Here is a 25999-nt window from a genome sequence, read left to right as displayed (position 1 = left end):
ACTCCACATACTAACGCATAACTCAAATACAATATATAGTAACATACTAAAATATTTAACAAGAGTTGAGATGGCCGAGTTGGTCTAAGGCGCCAGATTAAGGTTTTGGTCCGAAAGGGCGTGGGTTCAAATCCCACTCTCAACAGAACTTTTCAGCTTTTGCTTCCAAGAAAGCCATTGTTTCGCTAAAAAAAAAAAGTTATTTTCCAGTTGATATTCCACTCTTAATAAAATGTTGTAGTTGTTAAAAAAATCCTTTCTCTTTTTTTTTTTTCAAAAAAAATAAAATAAAATTTCTTGTTCATGAATAACTATTTAATTGTTATTTTTGTCAAAGGTCTTGTGGTCCAGCGGCATAGCTGTGATTTTTCCAAGTAAAAGTTTATAGGTTTGATCCCTAGTGGGGGCATTGGCTCATGGTTTAATAGTACACTGTAACAGAGTTAATAGTATTTAAAAAAAAATTATTGTTACTTCCAATTTCTAGTTTATGAAGTGATATTTTATACACTATTAAGTTTTAAAATTTTGGACATAATTGTCACAAGATATAAGTTTTAATTGTTATTTTTGTCAAAGGTCTTGTGGTCCAGCGGCATAGCTGTGATTTTTCCAAGTAAAAGTTCACAGGTTTGATCCCTAGTGGGGGCATTGGCTCATGGTTTAATAGTACACTGTAACAGAGTTAATAGTATTTAAAAAAAAATTTATTGTTACTTCCAATTTCTAGTTTATGAAGTGATATTTTATACACTATTAAGTTTTAAAATTTTGGACATAATTGTCACAAGATATAAACTTTTAAATTTTGTTGAAGAGAAATCAACAAACTTTTCTATTCCAAGTATAAAATATAGATTTTTCTAAAGTTTTGACACTAATATCTTTTATATTAAATACAAATATATCTGTTATTTGTTATTACACCTAATAATACATGTGTTTACTTTTTATTTTTTTATTTTGGTAAATTCACCGGGTCTTTCTCCGTCTGTTTAACGCTTCGGGTTCTCCCAAAATTCTTTCCCACAAAGAGAGCTCACTTGCCACTTGAACTAACTCATTGGGTTAGTGTTTATAGTGTTTAGTACAACTCAAATAACATTCAAATTCAAATAAATCCTTATATTGTGGATCATAGTACACGTTGCAAGATGAACTTAATCCAAAACAACATCATTTCATAATTTACATAAATTGTGCCTTTAGATCAGATCATATCCAAAGAATGCACGAAAATACCATTTTGGTGAAAAGAATTGGTGCAGCATTCCTCAGGAAGACACCAAATTCTAAATCAAAATGGTGTAAATGAATAGTGTTACACTAAATATTCATTTGTAATTAAATTAAAAAATTATAAAACTTGAATTAAAATAATATATTATTGAAATTTAATCTATAATTATTATTTAATAATAAGTAAAATTAAAAAAAATTACTCCATAGTAATTGTAAGAAATGATCTTTACTTTTGAGTTAAAACTCAAATAGAAATCTTGATCGATTAACATAAAATTATTAAATGTGTAAGTTAAAAGTCAACCTAACATTTATTATTCACATAGAGATCGATGGTATCATCCTTGCAAATTAAGATAAAAATTGTTGAATAAAATCAAAATTCTTATTGGTTAAAAAAAAACTTAAATCTTTATACTTTACCACAATTATATTCAAACTACTTTAGGCTATGTTTGGCAAACCTAGCTAAAATGGTAGCTGAAAGCTGAAAAGTAGCTGAAAGCTGAAAAGCTATAAGCTCGAAGCTAAAAGCTGAAAAGCTATAAGCTCGAAGCTGAAATTTGAAGAGCTGTTAAGCTAGCTGTTATGCTTAAAAGTGTTTGGTAAAATTAGCTTTTTGATAAGTTGATAAATGTAAAAAGACTAAAAAGGACATCTACATAAAAGTTAAATAATTTTAAATTTAAATAGGTTTGTTTACATATTAAAATATAAAATAATGAAATCAATATAATTTAATAAAATATAAAGTAAGAACATATATTTAAAAATATATAAAGTAAAACAAAATGTTTATAATTTATAAAATTAGTTCATACAAAAATTATTGTTCAAACACAAATATCAAATTAAAATTACTACGAAACATATTGAAGAAAAAATGCCAAAAGAGTTTTAATTGGGAGGGATAAATGATGTCATTTATTTAAAATAATAAGGATAAAGATGGAAAAAAGTTAAGAAGCTACTAGCTTATTTTTGAAAAGCTACATGAAGTAGCGTTTCAAAATAAACACTTATTTTAAACTACTAGCTTATTTTGAGAGCATTACTAAACAAAGCTTATAGCTTATTAGTAGCTTAAAATAAGCTATAAACTCCTAAATAAGCTCTGTCAAACACAACCTTTTGAAATCTAGCGATATAAACTAAATCTTTATATTTTATAACAATTATATCACATTATTATGCATCAAAATTATATCCAAACGTTTACTGTTTGACCATTTAATGCCAAAAATCTTTGCATCTTATAACAATTATATATATTCAAATTCGAAAAAGCTAACATAATCTGGCTTTGTTAAAAAATCTAAAAATTAATTTATTTTTATAAATATAATATATCAACATGTCTACCTTATACGATAAAATTTTTAAAATAAAACTCCCAAAAAACATCATATATAATCAATTTTTTTTTTGAAGGTAAACGTAGTTATTCCATTAATTCATAACATAAAACGTTTACATCAACGATCAATGAAATGGTAAACCATTCCTTACAGTCAGACATAGAAACAACTTTTCTAACTACGCTATAGAAAACTTGAATCGCAGACTGTTTCATAACTAGGAAGCTATGTTCCTTCAAGGAGCTTAAAACTTCATCAAAGATCTGGGTCTTCGTCATCATTCTTTTTTGCTTGCCCAGGATAAGATCAACACTTGCCGAAACCAAACTAAACGATTTATGCTAATGATAGTGAAAAGTTCGTGAAAGTAACGAGAGGAAAAAAGCCCGTGAAAGTAACTAGAGGAAAACACAATAATAGAGAAAATAAAAAGTGGTAAAGTCAAAGTAGGGTTGGGAGTTCAAGACTACCAACACAAACCCCAATACCTACCTACTATTATTTTATTCAAAGGGAAAGAAAACGGAAGAAGAAGATCTGTGGCGGTGGTCGGAGGCGGACAGAGCTGCGACGGTGGTCGAGACGAAAGAAGAGCGAGAGCAAACGTAGAAGGTGACCATAACCGCCGACTCAAAGCTCCATTAGAGCTCCGGCCGGAGGCCGGCGGTGGAAGCCGAAGTTGAGCAGCAGAGAAAGGCTTTTTGTTTTAGAGAGAAAAGGGAGGCAGCATTATATATAATCAATTTTATTTGAATACTAGTATTTACACCCGTGCGATGCACGGAATGGGTTTGTTATAATATATTAAGAATATTTGAATGGATATACAATTATTTAAATTATAACATCAAATATTATATAGTGCAAGTGAAGATATGAGTTGGGTCATTTATGTTTGTTGATGTTACTATTGCTTGAATTTGAGCAAATAATTGCTCAAATTAATAGCTAATGTGTAGATGTAGACATGCGGTGTTGTAACTTTAGAGATTTTATATATCATTGTTAGGAATTTTTAGAAATTGACCCAATGTGCTCGTTCTCTGGCAACTTAGTTATAGTAATGAATTGCTATCCTAATTCATTTGTATAGATAGATGATATATTTTTTGTCTAGATATATAGCAACTTTATCATTTTGAAAAAAAAAACATAATATCATTGATTATATTTACACATTATTGAAAACCTCTTTGTAGACGACATTGGAAGTCGCAACACAATTATGTCCATCCTCTTCTACCGCTAACACCTTCAGGCCAATAGGATGACTGACTTGGGAGAAAGCCACATACAATTGATCGTGACTAAAGACCGATTTTTTTAGCAATAACCCAACATGAGTTAGTGTTTGGCATTGGCTTTTGTTTATAGTCATGGCATATGCAAGCATCAACGGGAATTGTTTACGCTAGAACTTGAAGGGCAATCTCGTATCAGAAGGACTAAGAGACATTCGGGGGATAAGAGCTTTGGTCCCTTCATGTGTCCCATTAACTATTTTTGCTTCGACAATGTGATCTGCCAATCTTGTGATAATGAGCCGCGTTCCGTTACAAAGACCAAGAGAGTGGTCTATGTTCCGCAATAACATAACAGGTGCACCGACCTTTAATGTCAATGAATGATTAGGAAGACCTGACAATCTCAAACTGTTTAAGAATTCAGGAGTGTGCACTTCTGATAGATTTTCACCGCCTGATTCTGCCTTACACAAAGAGTCACAACTTAAATATGTTCGTCCTTCTACAGTATTCATGTCGCACATGTATTGATTAATTTGATCAACGACATCTAAAGTCGGCGAGAGGATCGCTCGGCCTTCTAGCTGCGACTCATCAAGCATGCCATATCTCGAGCTTGGGAATGTGCTCTCAACTATAGTTGCTATGGGATCGTGTCCACACTTCAACAAAAACCTTGCCGGAATATCGATATCAGATGAATCATTGTTTACAACCCCTGCAATCCCATCTCCGATGTCTGCAATCCATTTTGAAAACCAATCAACTGTATGTCTGCAATCCATTTTGAAAACCAATCAACTATATGTCTATCTTCCTCTGAAGCTAAGGTCCGTAGTCTCAAGTTCTTGGTCAGCCTTAATACATTGCAATTTGTCCACAGGTATGAAGAATTAATAGTTGCTCCGACAACTTCTGGTCTTGTTGCTTTCGGAATAACATGTAGGATCTGTCTAAAATCGCCGCCCAAAACTACTGTCTTTCCACCAAAAGTCTTTTCAGCAGTACTCGGTATGGCGAACCTCAATATGCCCCTCATGGTTTTGTCCAAAGCATCAAAATAGTATTTGTGCGTCATCGGTGCTTCATCCCATATTATCAATTTACTCCTTATTATATGCTCAGCAAGTTCACTACCTTGCAATATATTGCACGTGGAATCTTCGTTCGAAGAAAGTGGTATAGCAAATCTGGAATGCGCCGTTCTGCCTCCCGGCAACAACAAAGATGCTATTCCACTAGAAGCAACATTTAGAACAATATCACCGCGGCTCCTTATCTTTGATGATAACGTTCTCCACACGAACGTCTTGCCTATTCCTCCGTAACCATACACAAAGAATAATCCACCTCCATTTGAATCAATATCATTCATCACAGAGTTGTAAACATTCTTTTGTTCATCGGTCAATTGTGTTACCAATGTCTCATGCTCTGTCTTCAAAGGTTCCTTGTCATACGCCAACTCTTCGGCTATCAACATGTTTTCACTCAAACCCATGCTACTTTTGTTTGGAATTGACATTTCCAGAAAGTCTTTCAAGCTTTTTCCCCACGAAGATAGCAAATTCTCCAACTCCATCAGAGCAAACTGTTATTTATCTGAATCCGATAACATCAACTCTTAAAAGGCAAAAAAAATAAAAGAAACAAAAAAAAAATAACAAATTAGTTTATTTATAAATAATGAAAAGCATAAAAAAATCGAATAAATAGATTGGAGCTCGATATACCTGGATTTTGCAAGACACGTCGACGTTGAACCTGTGCATCCTCGGCAAGAAATTCCCAAACGGCATTCCAAACTACTTCTGGCTTACTGAGTGAACTTGAAGTGAGAAGCGTAACAACTAACCTTCGCAAAGCATACGCAGATGCCCAGTAACTCGAATCAATAATGCCATCAATGTACTCCTTGTCATCATCTAATAATCCATATTCATAACACGTATCCCTAAACGAATTATGAATGACTCCTAGAAGTCTGGAACATAGTTACCCATTAATACATAAATAAAAAATTGAATTATTTTTAGTGTTAATAAATACAATTAAAATTAACTACAAGAGACTAATTTTTATATTAAATTATAAATAAAATTTAAAACATTTAGACATATTTATAGAATTACAGAGAGATTACACTAATTGAGCTTTGAGTAATAAATTGAATAAAAAATGATAGTTGCTTTTGGTCTCAATAAATCATGAGAAAGGTAAGGGGAAAAGGGGAGGAGATATGGGGAGTGGACCACTCCACGCAACTAGTGAGCATGTGCATCGCACGCGTTTGTTAGTGCCCTATGTGAATTTCATGTGTGATTTTCTCTCTCTTCAAAAACTCAAATTGAAAATTTAATAAAATTCAATAGCTCGCTTAAGATAAATCTATGAAATGTATACTTAAAAGTTCAATAGAAATTTTTATTGGAAAAATGATCCAATGCCATCTCAACTAAGATAAAAATTGTTGAATAAAATTAAAGTTCAATTTGGCTATTAAAAAAAAATCCTTACACTTATGAAAATTATATTCAAACATTTTGAATTTTAGCAATATAATGTCCTAATATTTTTTGCCAAGGACCTTGTGGTCTAGTGGCATCAAACCCTTCTTTTTATACAGGAGGTGGTGGGTTCAAGCCTCAGTGGAGTCAATACTGATTCTTGTGCTTCAATAGGTTAGTAGTATTCAAAAAAAAAATGTCTTAATATTTTTCTTCATTATATTAGAACAAGCCCAATGGTTAGTGTTATTTTTTTTCTTATATTTGTAGGCCCTAATATTCTATATCAATATTCTCTATTGTAAAAAACTTTTTCATCCATTCAACATTTTTTATTTTTCAATGGTTAAAGTTAATTTTTTTTTTAATCAATTTTCACTAGATCCACCATACCCATTTCACGTCGACTATCATTTATTATTCTTTTATTTATTGTCATTTCTATTTTATATTAATAATTATTATAAATTATAATTTTTTTATAAACGTCAAATATAAAAAATTATAAATTTAATTATAATTTATAATTAAATTAAAAAATTATAAAAATTGAATTTAAATAATATACTATTAAAATTTAAGCTATAATTATTATTCAATAATAAGAAATTTTAAAAATTTACACCAAATCAATCCTAATAAATGGTCTTTTCTTTTGGTTTCGAGGAATCATGAATAATGTAACGAAAAAGTAGGAGGAAAAATGGGGAATGGAGTGGCATGGTTGACAAGATAATGACCACACTAAGCACCTAACAAGCACGTACGATGCACGCACTTGCTAGGTTCCCTCTATGTATTTCATGCACAATTTTTTTCTTAATCCAAACACTTTATTCTTATGAAATAACCTAATTTTTTTCTTTCCTAAAATACCCAACTTTATATTGATAATAAAAAAATATTTAAAAAAAAAAAAACCCTCAATGGGGATGCTTGTGTAAGAAATAAATCTCCCAATTGGAGTTGTTCATATCTTGCATTTTGGAAAATGGAGTTATAAGGAACAACAAAAAAATAAAAGTAACAAAAGACTAAAGTGACAGACTGCTATATAGTTGTTTTTCACTTATACATTTAAAGTTGTCCATTGTTTTAGGCTTTCATGGTATCTATCCGCCACTTGTATATTTCATTGTCCTCAAGGTTTAGCATATTGTACGTGCAGTCGTGCACAAAACTCTACTCCCACTTGTGTTATAATATAATTTTTATCTGTATGAGTTAAAACTCAAATCGAAATCTTGATAGATTAACATAAAACTATTAAATGCGTAAGTTAAAATTCAACCTGAAATTTATTATTCACATAGGGATCGAAAGTATACTAAGATAAAAATTGTTGAATAAAATCAAAATTCTTATTGGTTAAAAAAAAAAAAACTTAAAACTTTATACTTTACCAAAATTATATTCAAACTTTTGAAAGTTAGCAATATAAACTAAATCTGTATATATGTTATAACAATTATATCCCATTATGCATCAAAATTATATCCAAACTTTTAGTGCGTGTTTGACCATTTAATTCTGATGGATTTTAATAACCCAGGTGGTCCGAATTAATAAATCCAGTTAAATAATGGGGCTATGACAAGCTAACGGATCACAAGTATACCGCGGGGTAAAAATGTATATTGAATTATGTAATGCTATTATAGAGGTAAACAATGTAATGACAAGACAGATGTGATGAAAGTAAGTGAAGATGTCCTAACAAGACAAACTAGCGAGCTTTTATATCAGCTCTAGGCCTAACCGATCCGGAGAAGTCGCAGGAAAGCGCGCCCAACGGTTTGGGCCGCAACCGCCGCCGCGAGACCCGGTCCACGCGCGGACTCAAGACTCGCCCCCAGGCCGAGGGCTGACCACGGCCAAGGGGCGGGCTCGGCGGAGTCCGAGCGTCCGACACTCCGCGGAGGCCAAGCATGCGACGCTCAACCCGTGGCCGAGGGCTAGCCTCGGCCACGCGGTCGACCCCGGGTTCACTCGTCCGCATCGGTTCCGGTTCGCCCCGTTCGTGCTCAGCACCCGGTCCTAATTATTCCATCATCAGTCCCCCACTCTCTGAGCTGCGAGAAGTCGTCAGCGAAAGAGAGTAGTCTTGCTCCAACCTTGCTAAGCATGAACTCTTCACCTTGACCTCTTTGTCTTGGGCTACCAGACGAGCTCTTCAAACTTGAGCTCTCCACGATGGGTTATTTAACTCGAGACTCCAGAACTTGAGCACCCTGAGATGAGTTCTAAGGCTTGAAGTCCAACCCCGCTTCGGATGACCTCTAGAGTTTGAGGTCGGCAGAGATGACCCTGCAGAGGAGTCGGACAAGATGACCCCGCGGAGGGGTCGTCCAAGATGACCCCACGGAGGGGTCGGCCAAGATGACCCTGCGGAGGGGTCGGCCATGTCGTGGCGTATTCGATCTTTGCTTTTGTTCTTGTCGTTTTCTTTTTACGTCTTGTATTTTCTTTCTTTGATTTTGTCATTGCTATTTACTTTTTCAAGTTGGCGTCAGGCCTGGGTGCCCCAACCCTTGACCCTTAGCACACCCGTTCGATGGTAGGCGAGATTAATCCTCGAAGGTTAAATCCCGTACCCTACTAGGGTGTAAGTTGTTCTAATTCGAGACCGTTTGGTCTTACGCTTATAGACTATTCCGTTCGGCGGTAGGCGAGGTCGGACCCCATATCGCCCCTAGGGTGTTTTAGTCGTCCTAAGTCGAGACCATTTGGCCTTGCGTCTAGGGACTCTTCTGTTCGGCAATAGGCAAGGTCGGACCTTGTATTGCCCCTAGGGTGCTTAGTCTTTTAAGTTAAAATGAGTGTAAGGAAATTTGCTATTTTATCATGGAATGCGACTTAAGGGGGCGGACCACCTTACAACACAATATTTATTGGTAATACTTAAGCAGGTGTTCTGAGTTCCAAACTCTCTCTACGTCTTTACCTTCAGGGTCTTCAGTTTGTAGCTGTTGGGGCGGACCACGGCTGAGACTATGTACGGACCCTCCCATCTCTTTGCCAGCTGCCTCCGTCCAAAGGTTTGACGGTGGGGTCTACCGCCAATTTGTGGGTGATGACTTCGCAGTCGAGGTCCGACATGTCCTCGAGGCCCCCCGCAAACACGTCTTTGAAACGGCTGATGACCCCGATGATCTGACCCGGAGGTCGGTCGACAACCCCATTCCCACCTTGACGACCCTCTCGGGTCGTTCGAGGTCTAACACCACCTCCCCGGTCTCAACTATGGGCTCGGCTCGGGGCCGACATTCCTCACCTTGTAGCGCCTTCTCGACGATGGTGTGGACTCGGAGGTCCCTATTGCCGACTTGGCGACAAGCTTTTAAGTAGTAGCTTTGGCTGGCCTTCTGATCTCATCTCGCTGTCCCGACCCCGGTAGGGGTAGGAAACTTCAAGCATAGGTGCTCCATGGATATAACACATCGGAGGTCCTCCAAGGCGGGGCGACCGAGGATGATGTTGTGCGCGCCTTCGAGCCTCGCGACTACGAACTCGACTTCCCACCTTTTGACATGTGGTAGGTCACCTATTTCCACCTCTAGGTTGATGGATTCCTCTGCTCGATGGAATCCCCCGTGAACCCAACCAACGGGGTCCGTACTGGCACCAGCTGCTTCCTTGACAGGCCCAGCTTAGCGAATGTGCCATGGTACATAACATTCACCGAACTTCATGTGTCCACCAGCACTCGGTGCACGATGATGCTGTTGATGTCAAGCTTGATCACCACCGCGTCGCGGTGCGGTAGGGGGCCATCTGGGAGGTCATCGTCCGTGAACACAATGGGCTCCTTCCTTGGCCTCTTTTCGTGTGGTTGACGGACGACTTCCCCTACGTAAAGGCTTCGGGCCCATTTCTTTCTCTCAAATTGCGTGTCACCCCCTTCCAGCCCACCGAAGATGACATGGATCTGCTTCTTCTGGGGGTGAGAGTCATCCAGCTCCTTCTCTTCCTCCTCCGTGAGCTGGCCGAGTTCCCTTTTGTGGGACCCGGAGGCGGGTGGCTCGGAGTCACCCTTCTTCTTCCAGACATCGCCTGGTCCTTGAGCCTTACCTTGGTTGGGTCGTTTCACGTATTGGCCGAGGTAGCCCCTTTGAATGAGTTTCTCGATCTGGCGTTTGAGGACCATACATTCCTCAGTGTAGTGCCCTATCTGTCTGTGGAATTGACAGTATTTGTGAGGGTCAGTGTTGGGCGAAATCTTCAAACATTCAGCCGGGTACGATACGATGCCCATGACTTCTACGTGCTCCAGGATGGTGCTTAGTGGGTGTGTCAAGGGTGTGAAACAACGTAACGAGGCCAACCGTGGTCCTTGGCGCGGGGGCCTTGGAGCCCGACGGTCCTCTTGGGGCGCCTTGTCTCGGCGACCCCTCCCCTCTTCCTTCTTCTTCCGCTCAGCTTCCTCTGCATCGGTGAACCTCGTTGCTCGGTCCAATAACGCCGCGTAGGACTTCGACGGGTTCTGGACGAGGTCGCGGTGAAAAGGCCCCGACCTGACATTGCTGGTGAAAATCGGCACGGCCGCCTTCTCGTCGAAGTTCTCAACCGACCTTGCCTCCTTCTTCCATTTGGTTAGGTAGTCGGTCAGGCTCTCCATGTTCCCTTGTTCTAACTTGCACATGGTGGCGAACTGCTTCTTTTTCAGGATACTACTTACGAAGTGTGACAGAAACTGCCCCGAGAGGTCAGCAAAGGATAAGATAGACCCCTTGGGTAAAGTCGTGAACCAATCCTGGGCTTGGCCGTCCAGGGTTGCGAAGAAACCTTGGCACATAACGACGTCGCTTGCGTCTGTCATCATGTTCGCTGCCCGATATCTATTGATGTGAGCTCGAGGGTCGGCCGACCCCAAATAGAGCTTTATGGTTGGGAAGCGAAAATCCTGTGGCAGGAGTTGGGCCATGACGTCTTTATGGTGATGTTAGTGTCTCCTGCGGCATCGGTGACCCTTCCCCTGTTTCCAATCTCCTTTGGAGCTCGTCCAATCGTCTGCGCAGCTGTTCCATCTCGCCGGATTGCTCTATTTGCGAGTTCTGCTCGTGCCAGGGCTCGGCGCTCGGGGCCCGACGCAACGCTGACCCCTCGGCGGGCACCTCATCGAGAGGTTCAAAGTCAAGGCGTTCACGGACCGGGACCCGCGTGCTCAACTGCCTGAAAGCGGACTTGGTAGCTCGGGTCGGCCGGGCTCCGCCCGTCTCGCATTGTGCGGACCGTCCTTTAGGGGCCTCGTCCCCTCCCCGGGCCGAGGCGAATTGACCTCCCCGTCCACGCGAGGCTCAAGGGTGCGAGGCCGGCGGATGCTTGGACCCTCCATCCGTCGTGACGGACTGGGTGGGAGAGCCACAAGGCCTCCTTGAAGTCCATCCAAGATTTGCATCAGCATAGTCGTAGCCTGCCGGAGCGCGGCCATCCCCTCCTGAAAGCCAGGGGCTGGAGGCGGAGGAGGCGGGGTCGGCCCGGCATGACGGTTACTGTTGATCACATCCCTGAGGTCGCCGGTTGACCCCATGGGCAGGGTTTGACGACTCGCTGTCCCGTTAGGATTGCCGGCACGAGAGGGAGTTGCCGGAGTTCGATCCAGACCTTGCCATAGCTAGTGGGAAAAGAAAATAGCACGCTCGAGCTTGTATGTCGAGCTCTCAACGAAAGCACCAGTGATGGGGGTATGACAAGCTAACGGATCACAAGTATACCGCGGGGGTAAAAATGTATATTGAATTATGTAATGCTATTACAGAGGTAAACAATGTAATGACAAGACAGATGTGATGAAAGTAAGTGAGGATGTCCTAACAAGATAAACTAGCGAGCTTTTATATCAGCTCAAGGCCTAACCAATCCGGAGAAGTCGAAGGAAAGCGCGCCCAACGGCCTGGGCCGCAACCGCCGCCGCGAGACCCGGTCCACGCGCGGACTCAAGACCGCCCCTAGGCCGAGGGCTGACCACGGCCAAGGGGCGGGCTCGGCGGAGTCCGAGCGTGCAACGCTCCGCGGAGGCCGAGAGTGCGACGCTCCGCCCAAGGCCGAGGGCTAGCTTCGGCCACGCGGTCGACCCCGGTTTCACTCGTCCGCATCGGTTCCGGTTCGCCCCGTTCGTGCTCCGCACCTGGACCTAATTATTCCATCAAATTCCAAAAATCTTTGCATCTTATAGCATTTATATTCAATTACTATATCAAATCCCAAAAATCTAACATAATCTGGATTTGTTAAATTGAACACTATTTATTTAAAAAAATAAATAAATCTTAAAATCAATTTATTTTTATAAATATAATGTATCAACATGCCTATGTTATACAATAAAAAAAATTAAAATGGAACACCCAAAAAATTCTAGATCCATCTATTTCTAATATCTATTAATAATTATTATAATTTATAATTTATTTATAAACATCAAATATATAAAATTATAAATTTAATTATAATTTGTAATTAAATTTAAAAATTATAAAAAATGAATTTAAATAATATATTATTAAAATTTAATATATAATTATTATTTAATAATAAGTAAAATTATAAAATTTATACCAAAGCAATCCTAAGAAATGGTCTTTACTTTTGGTTTCGAAAAATCTTTGAAATTGTAGACACATTTAAGAAACTTGAGCTTTATGAATCTGCTTTACATTACTACTTGATGTTCGATCTTGTCACTACTAACTTTTAGAATATCACCTTTACTATAATCTGAATCATCAACATGTACCACGTTCGTTGCCTCCAATTTATCCAAAATTTCTTTTGGAGATTCTAGGGCCATAACATGATTTACAATTTCGTCATCAAGGCCTAACCGTTGCCGCACGTTCCTTCAAATCCCCCAATTAGCTTCTTCTGGATTAGTTGGCTTTTCCACCTTCAAGGTTTTTAGAAGGCTCTGTTGCGCCAACAAATGATTAACATTAGACTGCCATAACTTTAAATTTCCTATACCATCAAACTTTGATACCTCAAATTTCGCACTTGAACTAGCTATCCAAATAGTGCTCTAATACCAATTTGTTGAGATTAATAAGAACAAGAAGCAAATAATAATGGCAGAAAGTCAAGAAAGCATGATTTACATGGTTCGGCAATGTGCCTACATCTACGGGAGTGAAATCATTCTTTTAATATTAGAATTAATTAGTATTAATGAACTATTTGTGTTTAATTAAGTCTTAATTCTATTAGTAGCATTAGATTAAAATTATAATTATAATATTTGCAAAAGGTTTATGTTCTTTTTCGCATTTAGTTCGATTATCATATATAATCAATAATTTGTTGGGGAAGAAAAATAAATGATATACTTATTTTTAAGGGTAAAAATGTCCATTTAACATAAAAGGCGGGAAAAATCACTACTTTTAAAATCATTCAGGCAACTAATGTGAACATTAGAATAATTCATGGGGAAAAAACCTTTATAAGCATATAATTTTGGTGAAAAAGTGACATTTTTCCTTTATATAACAATTAATTAATTGCATAGATTTTACTTGTTAAACATTCAATCCTTAATATGGTAATACTCTTTATTACCTGATAGAGTAAATACGCGAATACGGATAAGAAATACTCTTTATTAATTGATGAACGGGTAAAAGGTATTTATACCCTAGGGCAGCTCGGTCAACAATGACAGTGGGTCAGGCGTTCCCGGGCTACTTGACTATTATATAAGGAAAACAACCAAAAGTCTTCTTCACAACATTAAATGCGGTATATATAGGCTGTTAGGGGACAGGTGCCGGGCCAGCGGCATGGCGGCCGCGTGGCGGGCATGCATCGGCCTAAGGCGGGTCTTGTACCCGGAAGCCAGGTGTCGCGTGTCCAAAGGATTTGGACCTAAGGGAACACGTATAAGGACAACGATCGGCCCAATCAATCTGAGCACAAAGGTCGGGAGCAGGATTGGCTCCTGGCTGGCCATGGATCGGTAGAGAAGGCCGGGTAGACTGGTAAAGTGAGAAGACCGGTCAATGGAAATAGACCGGGGGTACTATACAGCAGATCAGGGAATAATCCCTACCAATACCACATGCATTATGTTTCATCAAAACGTGAAATTACATTTAGGGTCACACTTGTGTGAGACCGTCTCACGGATCTTTATTCGTGAGACCGGTCGGGTCGGGTAGAAGCACCATGCAAATGTCACACTTATATGTGCAAATGTCATACTTATATGCGCAAATGTCATACTTATATGCTCAAATATAATACAATTATTGTTACTTATAAGAGAAAAAGTATTACATTTTTCATAATAAGTAATGTTGACAAGTTTTCCTTACTTATAAGGGAAAATATAATATTTTTGAGGAAAATGTAATACTTTTAAATCGAAATGTAAAAGTATTGTATTTTCTCTTAAAAGTATTACATTTACTCTTATAAGTAACAAATTTTTTATTCCTGATTAGTATTACATTTGAGCATATAAGTATGATATTTGTGCGTATAAGTGTTACATTTGCATCCCGACACGACCCGTGATGAGAACTATATGTCTGTATATTAATGATCTCAAACTATAACTGTACAGATTACAAGTATATATATAGAACGAGAGTTCCAACTAGACTAGAACTAAGACTTATAATATAACTCAAAGTGTGTAGAGTCCTAATACTCCCCCTCAAGCAGAGGGTACGGAAGTAACATGTAGCTTGTCTCTCAGGAAGGAAAAACGAGGGCCTGCTAATGATTTGGTGAAGATGTCTGCCAGCTGATCTTTAGTAGAAATAAAGTGTACCTGAATGTCACCGGAAGTAACCCAGTCACGCACAAAGTGATAATCAATCTCTACATGCTTTGTACGAGCATGAAAGATGAGATTAGCACACATATAGGTGGCACCGAGATTGTCACACCACAGCTTGGGCACTAGAAGTGGTGTAACTCCTATTTCACGTAACAGAGAAAGGATCCACAGAACCTCAGCACACACATCTGCCAGGGCTTTGTACTCAGCTTCAGTAGAGGATCTAGCAACTGTCTTCTGCTTCTTGCATACCCAGGACACTAGATTGGTCCCAAGAAAAACAGCAAACCCACTGGTGGACTTCCTATCTTCCGGACAACCAGCCCAATCCGAATCCGAGAATGCATGTAGGGCACTCGAATCTGACTGTCTCAGACGCAGACCCATAGAGAGAGTATCCTTTACATACCTTAGAACACGTTTCAGTTGTTCCTAGTGCGCAGTAGTGAGAGCATACATTTGCTGACAGAGAAGGTTGACCGCAAAAGACAAATCAGGTCTCGTGATAGTCAAATACTGTAATGCACCTGCAAGACTCCTGTACTGCGTGGGATCATCATAAAGAGCAGAGTTGACAGACAGAGGCCGCGAGGTAGCAATGGGAGTAGCAAGTGGCTTGCAGTCTGTCATACCAGCTCGTTTCAAGATGTCAGTCATATATCTACGCTGCGAAAGAAGAACACCATCAGCACACTTGACCGTCTCTATCCCAAGAAAGAATCCAGGCTCCCCAAGATCTCTAATTTTGAATGTAGTAGAGAGCTTAGAGAGCAGAGTCAGCATTACTGCCTGATCATTGCCCATAACAAGAATATCATCCACATAAACAAGTAGATAAACAATAGCTGATCCTTGGGAAAAATAAAATAATGAGACATCAGTTTTTGAGGCCTTAAAACCAACAGAGAGTAAAAAAGTGTGCAAACGAGTGAACCACGCACGAGGAGCCTGCTTCAAACCATACAAAGATCTTTTCAGGAGACAGACATGGCTAAGGTGCTGAGGATCAATATAGCCGGGAGGCTGACGCATGTAAACAGTCTCAGCCAGGTTCCCATTCAGAAACGCATTGTGCACATCCAACTGCCTGACCAACCAACCAGAAGAAATAGCAAGGGAGAGGAGTAACCTAACCGTCATAGGTTTGACCACCGGACTAAACGTATCAAAGAAATCCTGACCTGGTACCTGGTTGAACCCCTCAGCCACTAGTCGGGCTTTGTGCCTCTCAATAGACCCATCAGCCTTCCTCTTGGTGCGGAACACCCACTTGCAACCAATGATATTCATGGAGTCTTTGGCAGGCACCAAACACCATGTCTGATTCTGCAAGAGTGCATTGAACTCCTGATCCATCGCCTCTCTCCACTCAGGATACTTCACAGCCTGTGTGTAGCATGTGGGATCAGCAGAAGAAGCTTGAGCAGTCAAGCCCACAATGGGAGCAACAGAGCGGCTCCGGGTGGCCATGGAGTGTGACCGCTCCGTAGGGCGCACAGTACGGCCACGAGGCCTGCCACGCGGCCTGTTTTGAGCTACTGTAGGAGGAGGTATGGGAGCCACCGTAGAGGAACTAGCTTCAGTATGGAGAACAGATTCGACCCAAGGTCGTGATTGCTGATCCGAAAGAGCCTGTGGAACAGAGTTAGCAACAAAGGGAAAAACCCCTTCATCAAAACGCACGTGACAACACACAAATATCTTATTAGATTGTAGATCCATGCATCTATAGCCCCGAAAAGACTCAGGGTAGCCTAGGAAGACATAAGGAGAAGACCGATATGACATTTTATGACGATTGTAGGGACGTAAATGAGGATAGCACAGACAACCAAACACACGGAGGAAAGAGTAGGAGGGCGGGGATTTATGTACCAAGGCATGAGGACTGAAATTATGTAGTGTATGGGAGGGCATTTTGTTAATAAGAAAAACAGCAGACTCAAAAGCAAAATGCCAGAAACGAGAAGGTATAGAAGCACGAGACATTAAGGCAAGACCAGTTTCAACCACATGCCTGTGCTTTCGTTCCACATGGCCATTCTGCTCGTGTGTGTATGCACATGATTGCCTGTGATTAATACCAAGCTGAACAAAAACAGAGTGTAGTTTCTTAAACTCAGCCCCTAAATCAGATTGAATCGCCTTAATTTTACAATTGAAAGAACGTTCAACCAAACAACGAAAGCGATAAAAAACAGAGTATATATCAGATTTCAATTTCATGGGATAATACCAAGTAAAGCGAGAATAGTCATCAACAAATAACACGAAATAACGATAACCATCCGAAGAGAGCACAGGGGCAGGTCCCCAAATGTCTGTGTAAACTAAATCAAGAACATTCAAACTAACAGACTCAACACGTGGCAATGGGAAACGCGCAGATTTACCCATTTTACACGCAGAACATAAACTAGAAAAAGTTTTATTAGACCCACTAACCGAACACAATTGTAAGACTCGACTAAGTACACGCTGATGCGGATGACCTAAGCGATCGTGCCACGTGGTGACCGAAGCACGAGCAGAAAGAAAAGCGGAAGGCGGAACAGCAGGAATCGGCAAGGTATAGAGCCCACCGAACTATTGCCCCGCAAAAGAATTTCCTTGGTCTGGATATCCTTCACAACAAAGAAAGAAGGGTGAAACTCAAAAAATACCCGATTATCGGATGCAAACCGCTGAACCGACAATAAAGACGCAGAGAGATTTGGGACATGCAAAATATTGGATAATCTAAGAGACCTAGAGGGCGTAGGGAAAGATGCACGACCAACATTGCTAATAAGTAATTGCGTACCGTCACCGACACGAAGAGTGTCACCACCCATGTATTCCTCGGAACTAGAAAGAGCTGCTATATCCGGCGTGGCATGGTGCGTTGCACCTGTATCTGGTAACCAGGTGTGAGCAGCGACTGTATTGGATGCAGAATCACCATGATGCGCGTAATGAGCTTGCGGAAAGGGCAATTTGTAGCAAGCCAAAGCAGAATGGCCATACACACCACAAATTTGGCACTGCAGATTCGAGCCCCTGCCACGCCCGCGACTGCCACCGCGCTGCTGCTGCCGACCAGCGCCACCACCACGCCACGGGGCTCCGCCACGACGTGCACCAGCACGCCCAGAACCAGCAAAACCCGCGCCTCCAGCCGCTCGGCCTCCACCACGTCCTTGCTGCTATCCACCGTGAGCAACAAAGACCGCCGGCGACGCACCTCCAGAACCGACAAGATCCTCGCCGGCAATAAAATCTTGAGCGCCCAGGAGATCAGCAAGCTCCAAGAGGGTGACCGGACTCCCACGAACAGCTAAGGAGGCAGTAACACCCCGAAACTCCAGGCGAAGACCGCGAAAAATGTACAAATTCTGCTCCTCCAGTGATACCTTCCGACCGGCAAGAGCTAGGCCTTCGACGATGAGACGCGCTCGCCCAAGATACGCCGCCGTCGTGGAGTCACCTTGCCGGAGTCCGTGAAGCTGACTAAGGAGGTGAAGCTGCCGCGAGTGAGACGCCGAGGCGAGGGACTGCTCCAGCGCATCCCATAACTCCTTGGACGTTCGGCAGCCAACGGCAATGGCGAGGACGTCTTCAGACAAGGAAGAAACCAGCAGAGAAAGTAACGCCTGATCACGGCGAACCCATGCAGCGTACGCTGGATTCGGAAGACGAGGAGCACCATCCGAAGCAGCGGGAAGAAACTCGGCTGGACATAGGCACGAACCATTGACGAGCTCGATCAAATCATGACCGCGAAGGAACGGAACGACTTGTGTGCGCCAAAATAAAAAATTTCGGTGATCAAGCTTAATGCTGATATAGTGATGAGCAGAAGAAAACTATATGTCTGTATATTAATGATCTCAAACTATAATTGTACAGATTACAAGTATATATATAGAACGAGAGTTCCAACTAGACTAGAACTAAGACTTATAATATAACTCAAAGTGTGTAGAGTCCTAATACCGGTCTCATTGTGAAACGGTCTCACACAAGTTTTTGCCTTACATTTATATTGTCAATTTGTGTAATATGTACCATCGAATGATCTAATTATTTAATAGAAAATTGTCTTGAAAAATTAGGGAAGGTAGTGCATGTATAGTAACCCATGCTATACTTGGCAAAGCTTATGAACTTAATTAGTTTAATTTGAATTAGTTGACCCTATAGACTTCCATTGAACTTTTATATTTTTAGATATGGTGGCTTGTGATCAAATAAGCTCATGCATTAAATGCGTTGGTTCAATCAAAGTGCAGTTGGAAACTTTTTTATTCAAACTATTTAATTAGAATTTATCAAAAAAAAACATAAGAATGATATTTCTTTTAATTTACAAATAAAACTTATGGCTTGAGTTATAGGTGTATATATTTATAAATCCGTACGGAGGGAGTGGTTAGTAGCTTAATCTCACTTTGACAAGACCAAAGAATGAAAGTGGAAGAAGAATATATACGTAGAAGAGAGGTTATATATTTAGGATTGAATGCACTTCTTTATTTGATCCCAGATTCCCAGAGCCTTTATATAATATCATTTCTGTGAAGTTGCAACTTCCCCTAAACTTCCCTATTTTCTTGGTTGGACTCCTCCTCCTCCTGATAATAATGATGATGGTGATGATGATGAGAAGAAGAAGAAGAAGAAAAAGAAGAAGGCATATTATATTATTTCATCACCATGAATGATTTCATTCAATGATTTTCTACTATTGTGAATTGAAGATCGAGAATGTGGAATATATTTGTGTAATAATTAAAACAAAAGTGATTTATCTTTGTAATACATTTTCAATGATCTTGTGGTCTAGTAGCACAAAATGACTCTCCTAAATGAGAAATCATGGATTTGAACTTCAATGGGGGCAATATTGATCCTTTGGTATAGATACCACGTTGTAACAAAATGGGGAAGTGAAAATGATTAAATGTCTTATATCAGAGCATATAATTCTTTACTTCTTGTATGTACTGAGCATATAATTCTTTGTTACAAGGGTGATCTCGAAAATACAAGGAAATAATGGAAATTACAACAAAAATTATCCACGAAGGATAATAATACAGGAAATATTACAACCTACAAAAGGTTGAAAACTTGAACTACGGTTGAGGATGAAATCCGGACGAACTCGGGTGGTTGGAAGCACGAGTCGTGTTGCCACTCTCCTTAAAACCTTATTTACCGCCTCCCAGGGTGCTGGAGCGTTGCGATCTAGGTTTCCCAAGATAAAATATACTACGATCCAATCGTTTGAGCACACAAACTTGGATCCGGCGAACTAGGAACGTGGGTTCAACGCAGGTGGCTAGAAGGAAATGTGAGCAGAGTTTTGAGGAGAAAACAGTGTATTGTTGTGTGTTCTTGGTGTGTTCCAAACCTGCTGCTCACAACGAATATATAGTGGAGGAAATGGATCATAGCATTAATCATGGCATTGATAATCCATTTGTAACCTCCTCCCACTAGCAGAATATTTAATTCTGTCATTAGCACACATTTACACCCACTACCAGCCCATTATTCATGAAATAACTCTGAAAATAATGATTGGAATTAATCAAATTAATTCCGTAATATCAAGAGTCATTTCTGAACGGACACAGTAGGTGAAACGTCGCGTTCGAGAGGTTACTGGAGTCGCAGTGCGAGACCTGGTCCAAACTGTGAACCATCGAGACATCGCCGTGCCGCGAGACGTCGAGAAGTGCATGCTTCGAGACATCGTGCCGGCAGCGAGACATCGGACGCGCGCGCCAGCCTGGGCCGCACGTGAACGACCTTCGAGAGGTCGACTCCGCTGAGCTTCGAGACATCAAACTACCTCTCGTGAGAGATCAGTTCGTCTTAATGTACTGAGATGGAAAACTTGTTCGGTATTTTGGCATAACTTAGCCCGCAAGGCGGCGCACACGAGTTCAAGCCTTTTCGAACTCATTTTGGGATTTGATTTGCACCCCACCTGCGCGCGAGAGAGAGCCTCTATGTCATACAAGTCAATTAGCCTTAAAAAGGCTCTTGTATTTATAGTGGGGCAAATCTTCCTTCCCAACCAATGTGGGACAAAGCTACATAAGCTTTTCCTCACTTAAAATTCCATCTCCAATGGGTCTACTTTGAGAACCAATTTCTCATTCACCCATTATCCATTTTGTGTGTATAATATATCGATCTCTTCGTCTTACTACGAAGAATCCGAATACACTTTGACCCGACCCAAATCGGATGTGGACCCTACCTATATTTACACCACAAAATGACCACTTAAAATGCCATTTTAGTGTTATTTTTCCAACATTCTTTACTTCTTGTATGTACTTGTTTTTCGTTTCTTTCGTGTAAGACACATCATGAGCATGAAATCAAAAAAGTAAAAGATTAAATGTCTTCTATAAGAAGCTAACGGACAAAAATGCCCATATATACTTGATTGCTCCTCACAGGAATTATATATCCTCCATCTTAATGACCAAGTAAAGAATCATTATTGGGGCAAGTAAAGAATCATCTTGATGTCGCGATTGAAGGCGACAGTGTGTGATTCAAATCTCACTAGAAACATGAACGGAAAAAGGTTCAAAATGATGGAAGCTAAGGTATAAATTGGATTTCTTGTGCGCACATGAAGACTAGAGTCTTATTAGTGGATTGATTGTGCGACACACGATTTACCTCTGTAGTGACTCTAGGGGCGGGATCCTGTGAACTTAGCATTAATTCGACAAAATTAGCATCAATAAGTATAAAAAAAATAAAAAAATAAAAAGTAAAGAATCATTATCAATAATTTCTCATTTAATAAATCAAAATATACACTTCATATTATATCTTCCACCTTAATTAGGTTTGTTTTGAGAATAAAGTATGATATAATTTCTAACTTTTGTAAAGGCAACATAAAATATGTTTGTCTATTGAAGACAAAATAAAAGAGAATATATATAGAGTCATTTCCATTTTTGGTCCTATTGTTATTGGAGCATTGCCAATTTTAGTCCACTTCATTAATTTTTGCCACATTGCGGCCAGTCTTATTTAGTCCTTACCACTTTTAGTCCACCTTTAAAATTTTCGTCAAATGACTGTCCTAAACAAGTGTATTTTTGGTCTTTTCATGCTTTGGTCATCTCCTTGACCCTTTGCAGTGGTTTTCCTTACATATTTTCATCCAATGAAGAGGTCCAACGAAAGCCATGTGACAAATGACATTTGTTTTCTTCTTCCCATTCAAGACTTGTCTTCCTTCTGCTTTACCTATAAATAGAGGGGTTGTGTGGTGAAAAAAAAATCAGGAGAAATACTTAAGTGAGGAAAGAAATAAGATAAGTGTGGGAGAAGAATTGAGCAAGTGAAGGTAATGAAATTATGATTTTAAATGATTTTGTGATATATTTGATGTGAGTACATATTATTTGTACTTATGATTTTTTTATGAAATTATGAATGACTAGGGAAATTATTAGATTTATAGAGATTATGATAAGTAATGAAATTATGATGTTGGAGGAATTTTGTGATGAAATTATTGGTATATGGATTATGAAAAGGAAAATACACCCCATTTTTCATCATACTGTGCAGCAATTTCGCACGCCATTTTCCATCGTACTTTACCAAAAAGAAAATAGAATTCCGTATTGGTCCTCGCATTATATTTCTCTTCCGATATTACTATTTGTGTGAATACAATAAATTCTTCTAAATGCATACTAATAATACTATTTATTTTTCTTAAACATTTCACCAATTTCTTAAGTGTACAATTACTGAGTGAAATTAAATATATTATACTAATCATGCATTTTATCAATGCTCACAAACGCTCAGCATATATACGCATTGGTAGAGTGGTGCTTAGAATCAATATTAAATTAAAATTGTAATGAATTATTCGTGAATGTAATGTATTCCTTTTGCAATAGTTTTTAAGCAAACACTTTTTTACCAATGGGCACACGGTATTTTTTTTTTTTGGGCACACGGTATTTTACTGCATGGCATACACTTTTTATATATTAAGATGGATCACAACTTTCTGCAAGGTAAATACAAACAATATAGCATATTGGCACACAACTAATTAACACCACAACGGCACACAATATACCCAAAATTAATCACATATATTCAAGCTAGCTAGCACGGTGGTACCAATAATCATTTATTAAAACTACCTGCCTATTTGAAATTGATTAATCAAAAATGCCAATTCCATATTTCGATTACTGTATTGATTAAAAGAATTACAGTGCGATTGACTTAACAATTTTTATTAATCTACCCGTGAGTATAGTACCTAGGTACGAATATTTTCCATAGTTAATATCAAACATGACACACATAATGTAACATAGTGGCACACGATAATAAATACGACGGCACACAATATACAAAAAACATCGTTCAAGAATGGTCTCGTTTTTATACGTATGCAATCAGTTTAATGTTTCGTTGTTTCACACAAACCAGTTTCTGGTTCTATTCCATGATCAATATGGTGTAAAGACATAAAGTTTTGATACATACCATCCATGTTAGTGGTTCGCGCTCCTCCGCTCGGTGTGTCGCCGAATGTATGGTCAAAAATCATCTCTTGGTCATCCATGGCAGAGTTAGAGTTGATCTCTGCGTTTCCTCTATGGTTCACCTCAATCACACATCAGTCGTATCACTCCCCACACTCCGGTGGTTGCGTTTCCTCTATGGACGCGACTGGCACCGGTAGCTGTTTGATGTGGTCACCGGAATTTGGCCTGAGGTTCGCCGAAATTTTGATTGATCTGCAATTACAGGTTACAAATGAGTTAAAGGATTTACTTGCTTCAAAATAACAAGTTTGAAGGCCTATTTGAAACTTTTTGAAGCTTGAGGGCCTAATTGAAACTTTTTGAAGCTTGAGGGCCTAATTGCACAATGGACTATAGTCTGAGGGTCTATTTGACCCTTATCCCTTCTATTAATTTACAAATAAAACTTGTGACTTGAGTTATGTATGTTTGTTTCATGGTGCATCTATTTACTTATCCATGCATGGTTTCATTCAATGATTTTCTTTCTACTTTTGTGAATTAAAGATCCAGAATGTGGAATATATTATTTGTGCAATTAAGACAAAAGTCATTTATCTTGGTAATACACTTTTTACACTTCCCTCCTTATCATTTTCACTTTGCTTTTATTCTTGTGACACTTTATTCTATCTATATCATGCATTGAGTGCATAAGAAGCAATAAACAAGAGCATAAAGTTTTCTCCAAATTTTATAATGATAAGTGGAAAGGATTAAATGTCTTATATATATCAAAGCATATAAATAATTCTTTACTTCTTGTATGTATTTGCTTTCCGTTTCTTTTGTGCAAGACACATCATGAACATGAAATCAAAGTAAAAGATTAAATGTCTTCTATAAGATGGGACAAAAAATGCCTATACTTGATTGCTCTACCAGGAATTATATGTCCTCCATCTTAATGACCAAGTAAAGAATCATTATTTGGTAAGAAAGTAAAGAATCATCTTGACGCATGTCGCGATTGAAGACGACAGTGTGAGGTTTGAATCCCACTAGAAACTTGAATGGAAAAAAGGTTCAAAATGATGGAAGCTAAGGTGTGAATTGGATCCCTCGTACGCACATGATGAAGACTAGATTTTAACTAGTGGATTGATTGTGCGACTCACGATTTAGCTCTGTACGTAGTGGCTCTAAGGGCAGAAAAAAAGTAAAGAATCATTATATATGTAATACTTATGAGAAAATATAATACTTTTAAATCAAAATTCAAGAGTTAATCAGGAGTGAAAGTGTAATACTAAATATGGGTAAATTAATTGATTGTTTCTTAATTATGAGGGAACATGTAATACTTATGAGAAAAAATGTAATATTAAAAAGAGATTAAATGATTGATAATTGATTGTTTTATATGAAAAAATGTAATACTTATAAGGAAACATGTGATACTTATGAGGAACCCGATCCGTCTCATGAATGAGGATCCATGAGAGGGTCTCATATATAGGAGTTTTTGCCTTCTCAATACTATCAAAATAAGTATTTTTAACTTGATAAAAGTAGCAGGAAAGATGAATATTGTTGTAGATAGACGATAGTTACGTTATAATAAAAAGTAAAAATCATGTCGTAACAATTTTCATATGAAAATAAATGAAGTCTTCTTAATTAATGATATTTTGATAACCATTAATGGGTTTGGTAAAACTTTTTTTTTTTTTTTGAAAGTGAAATGTCTATAATATTCTTACTAATAATGTTGTTGATGAGTAATTAATTAAAAAATTATGCAATAAAACTATTGTGTATGGATTCATAGGTTTTCAATTATCATTATATGTGAACTCTTTCTCTTGTAAACTCTAATTGATATTTTGAAATAATAAAATTTTCTCAATGAAATTGATCAGATCATGAAAGTTTTGCATTTAAATTCTTAACATTGAGAGATATTTTTTCCTAGACAGATCAACTTGTAATAAAATGTATATTTTAATTACTCCTTTTACGGATTATCTTTCACCTTAATGATGAAGTCAAGAATCATTTGCAATAGTTTCTCATTTAATAAATCTCTATATATATATATATACTACATATTATTATACCTTAGCTTCCACCTTAGTAAGAGCACATATATAAAGAGAATACATAATATGCTTTTGTATTTAAGACGAAAGGAAGCTAAGGAATATTCAGCACATACATTCTCTTTATATTATACATATTTGATTTGAGTGCATAATAAGCCGTAAACAAAATATTACAATTTCTACCCCTTTAAAAAAAAAAAAAAAAAAAGCAAGTACCTTTATTTTAAAAAAAAAAATCTTTT

General features: G+C 38.7%; 1 protein-coding gene and 1 non-coding gene across 2 annotated transcripts; one reads left to right on the top strand and one right to left on the bottom strand.

Annotated features, from left to right (window-relative positions):
* Positions 1 to 64: 64 nt before the first annotated feature.
* Positions 65 to 145, top strand: TRNAL-AAG. The gene has a single exon. It is a non-coding gene; the product is annotated as a tRNA-Leu (tRNA).
* Positions 146 to 10039: 9894 nt separating this feature from the next.
* LOC116029823 lies at positions 10040 to 11275 on the bottom strand. The gene has a single exon (XM_031271864.1). It carries the CDS (start codon positions 11273 to 11275, stop codon positions 10040 to 10042), a length of 1236 nt encoding a protein of 411 aa, XP_031127724.1.
* Between the last annotated feature and the right edge of the window lie 14724 nt (positions 11276 to 25999).

Source organism: Ipomoea triloba, chromosome 9 (assembly GCF_003576645.1).
Source record: "Ipomoea triloba cultivar NCNSP0323 chromosome 9, ASM357664v1".
Classification (NCBI taxonomy): domain Eukaryota; kingdom Viridiplantae; phylum Streptophyta; class Magnoliopsida; order Solanales; family Convolvulaceae; genus Ipomoea; species Ipomoea triloba.
This window is presented reverse-complemented; position numbering and strand designations above follow the sequence as displayed.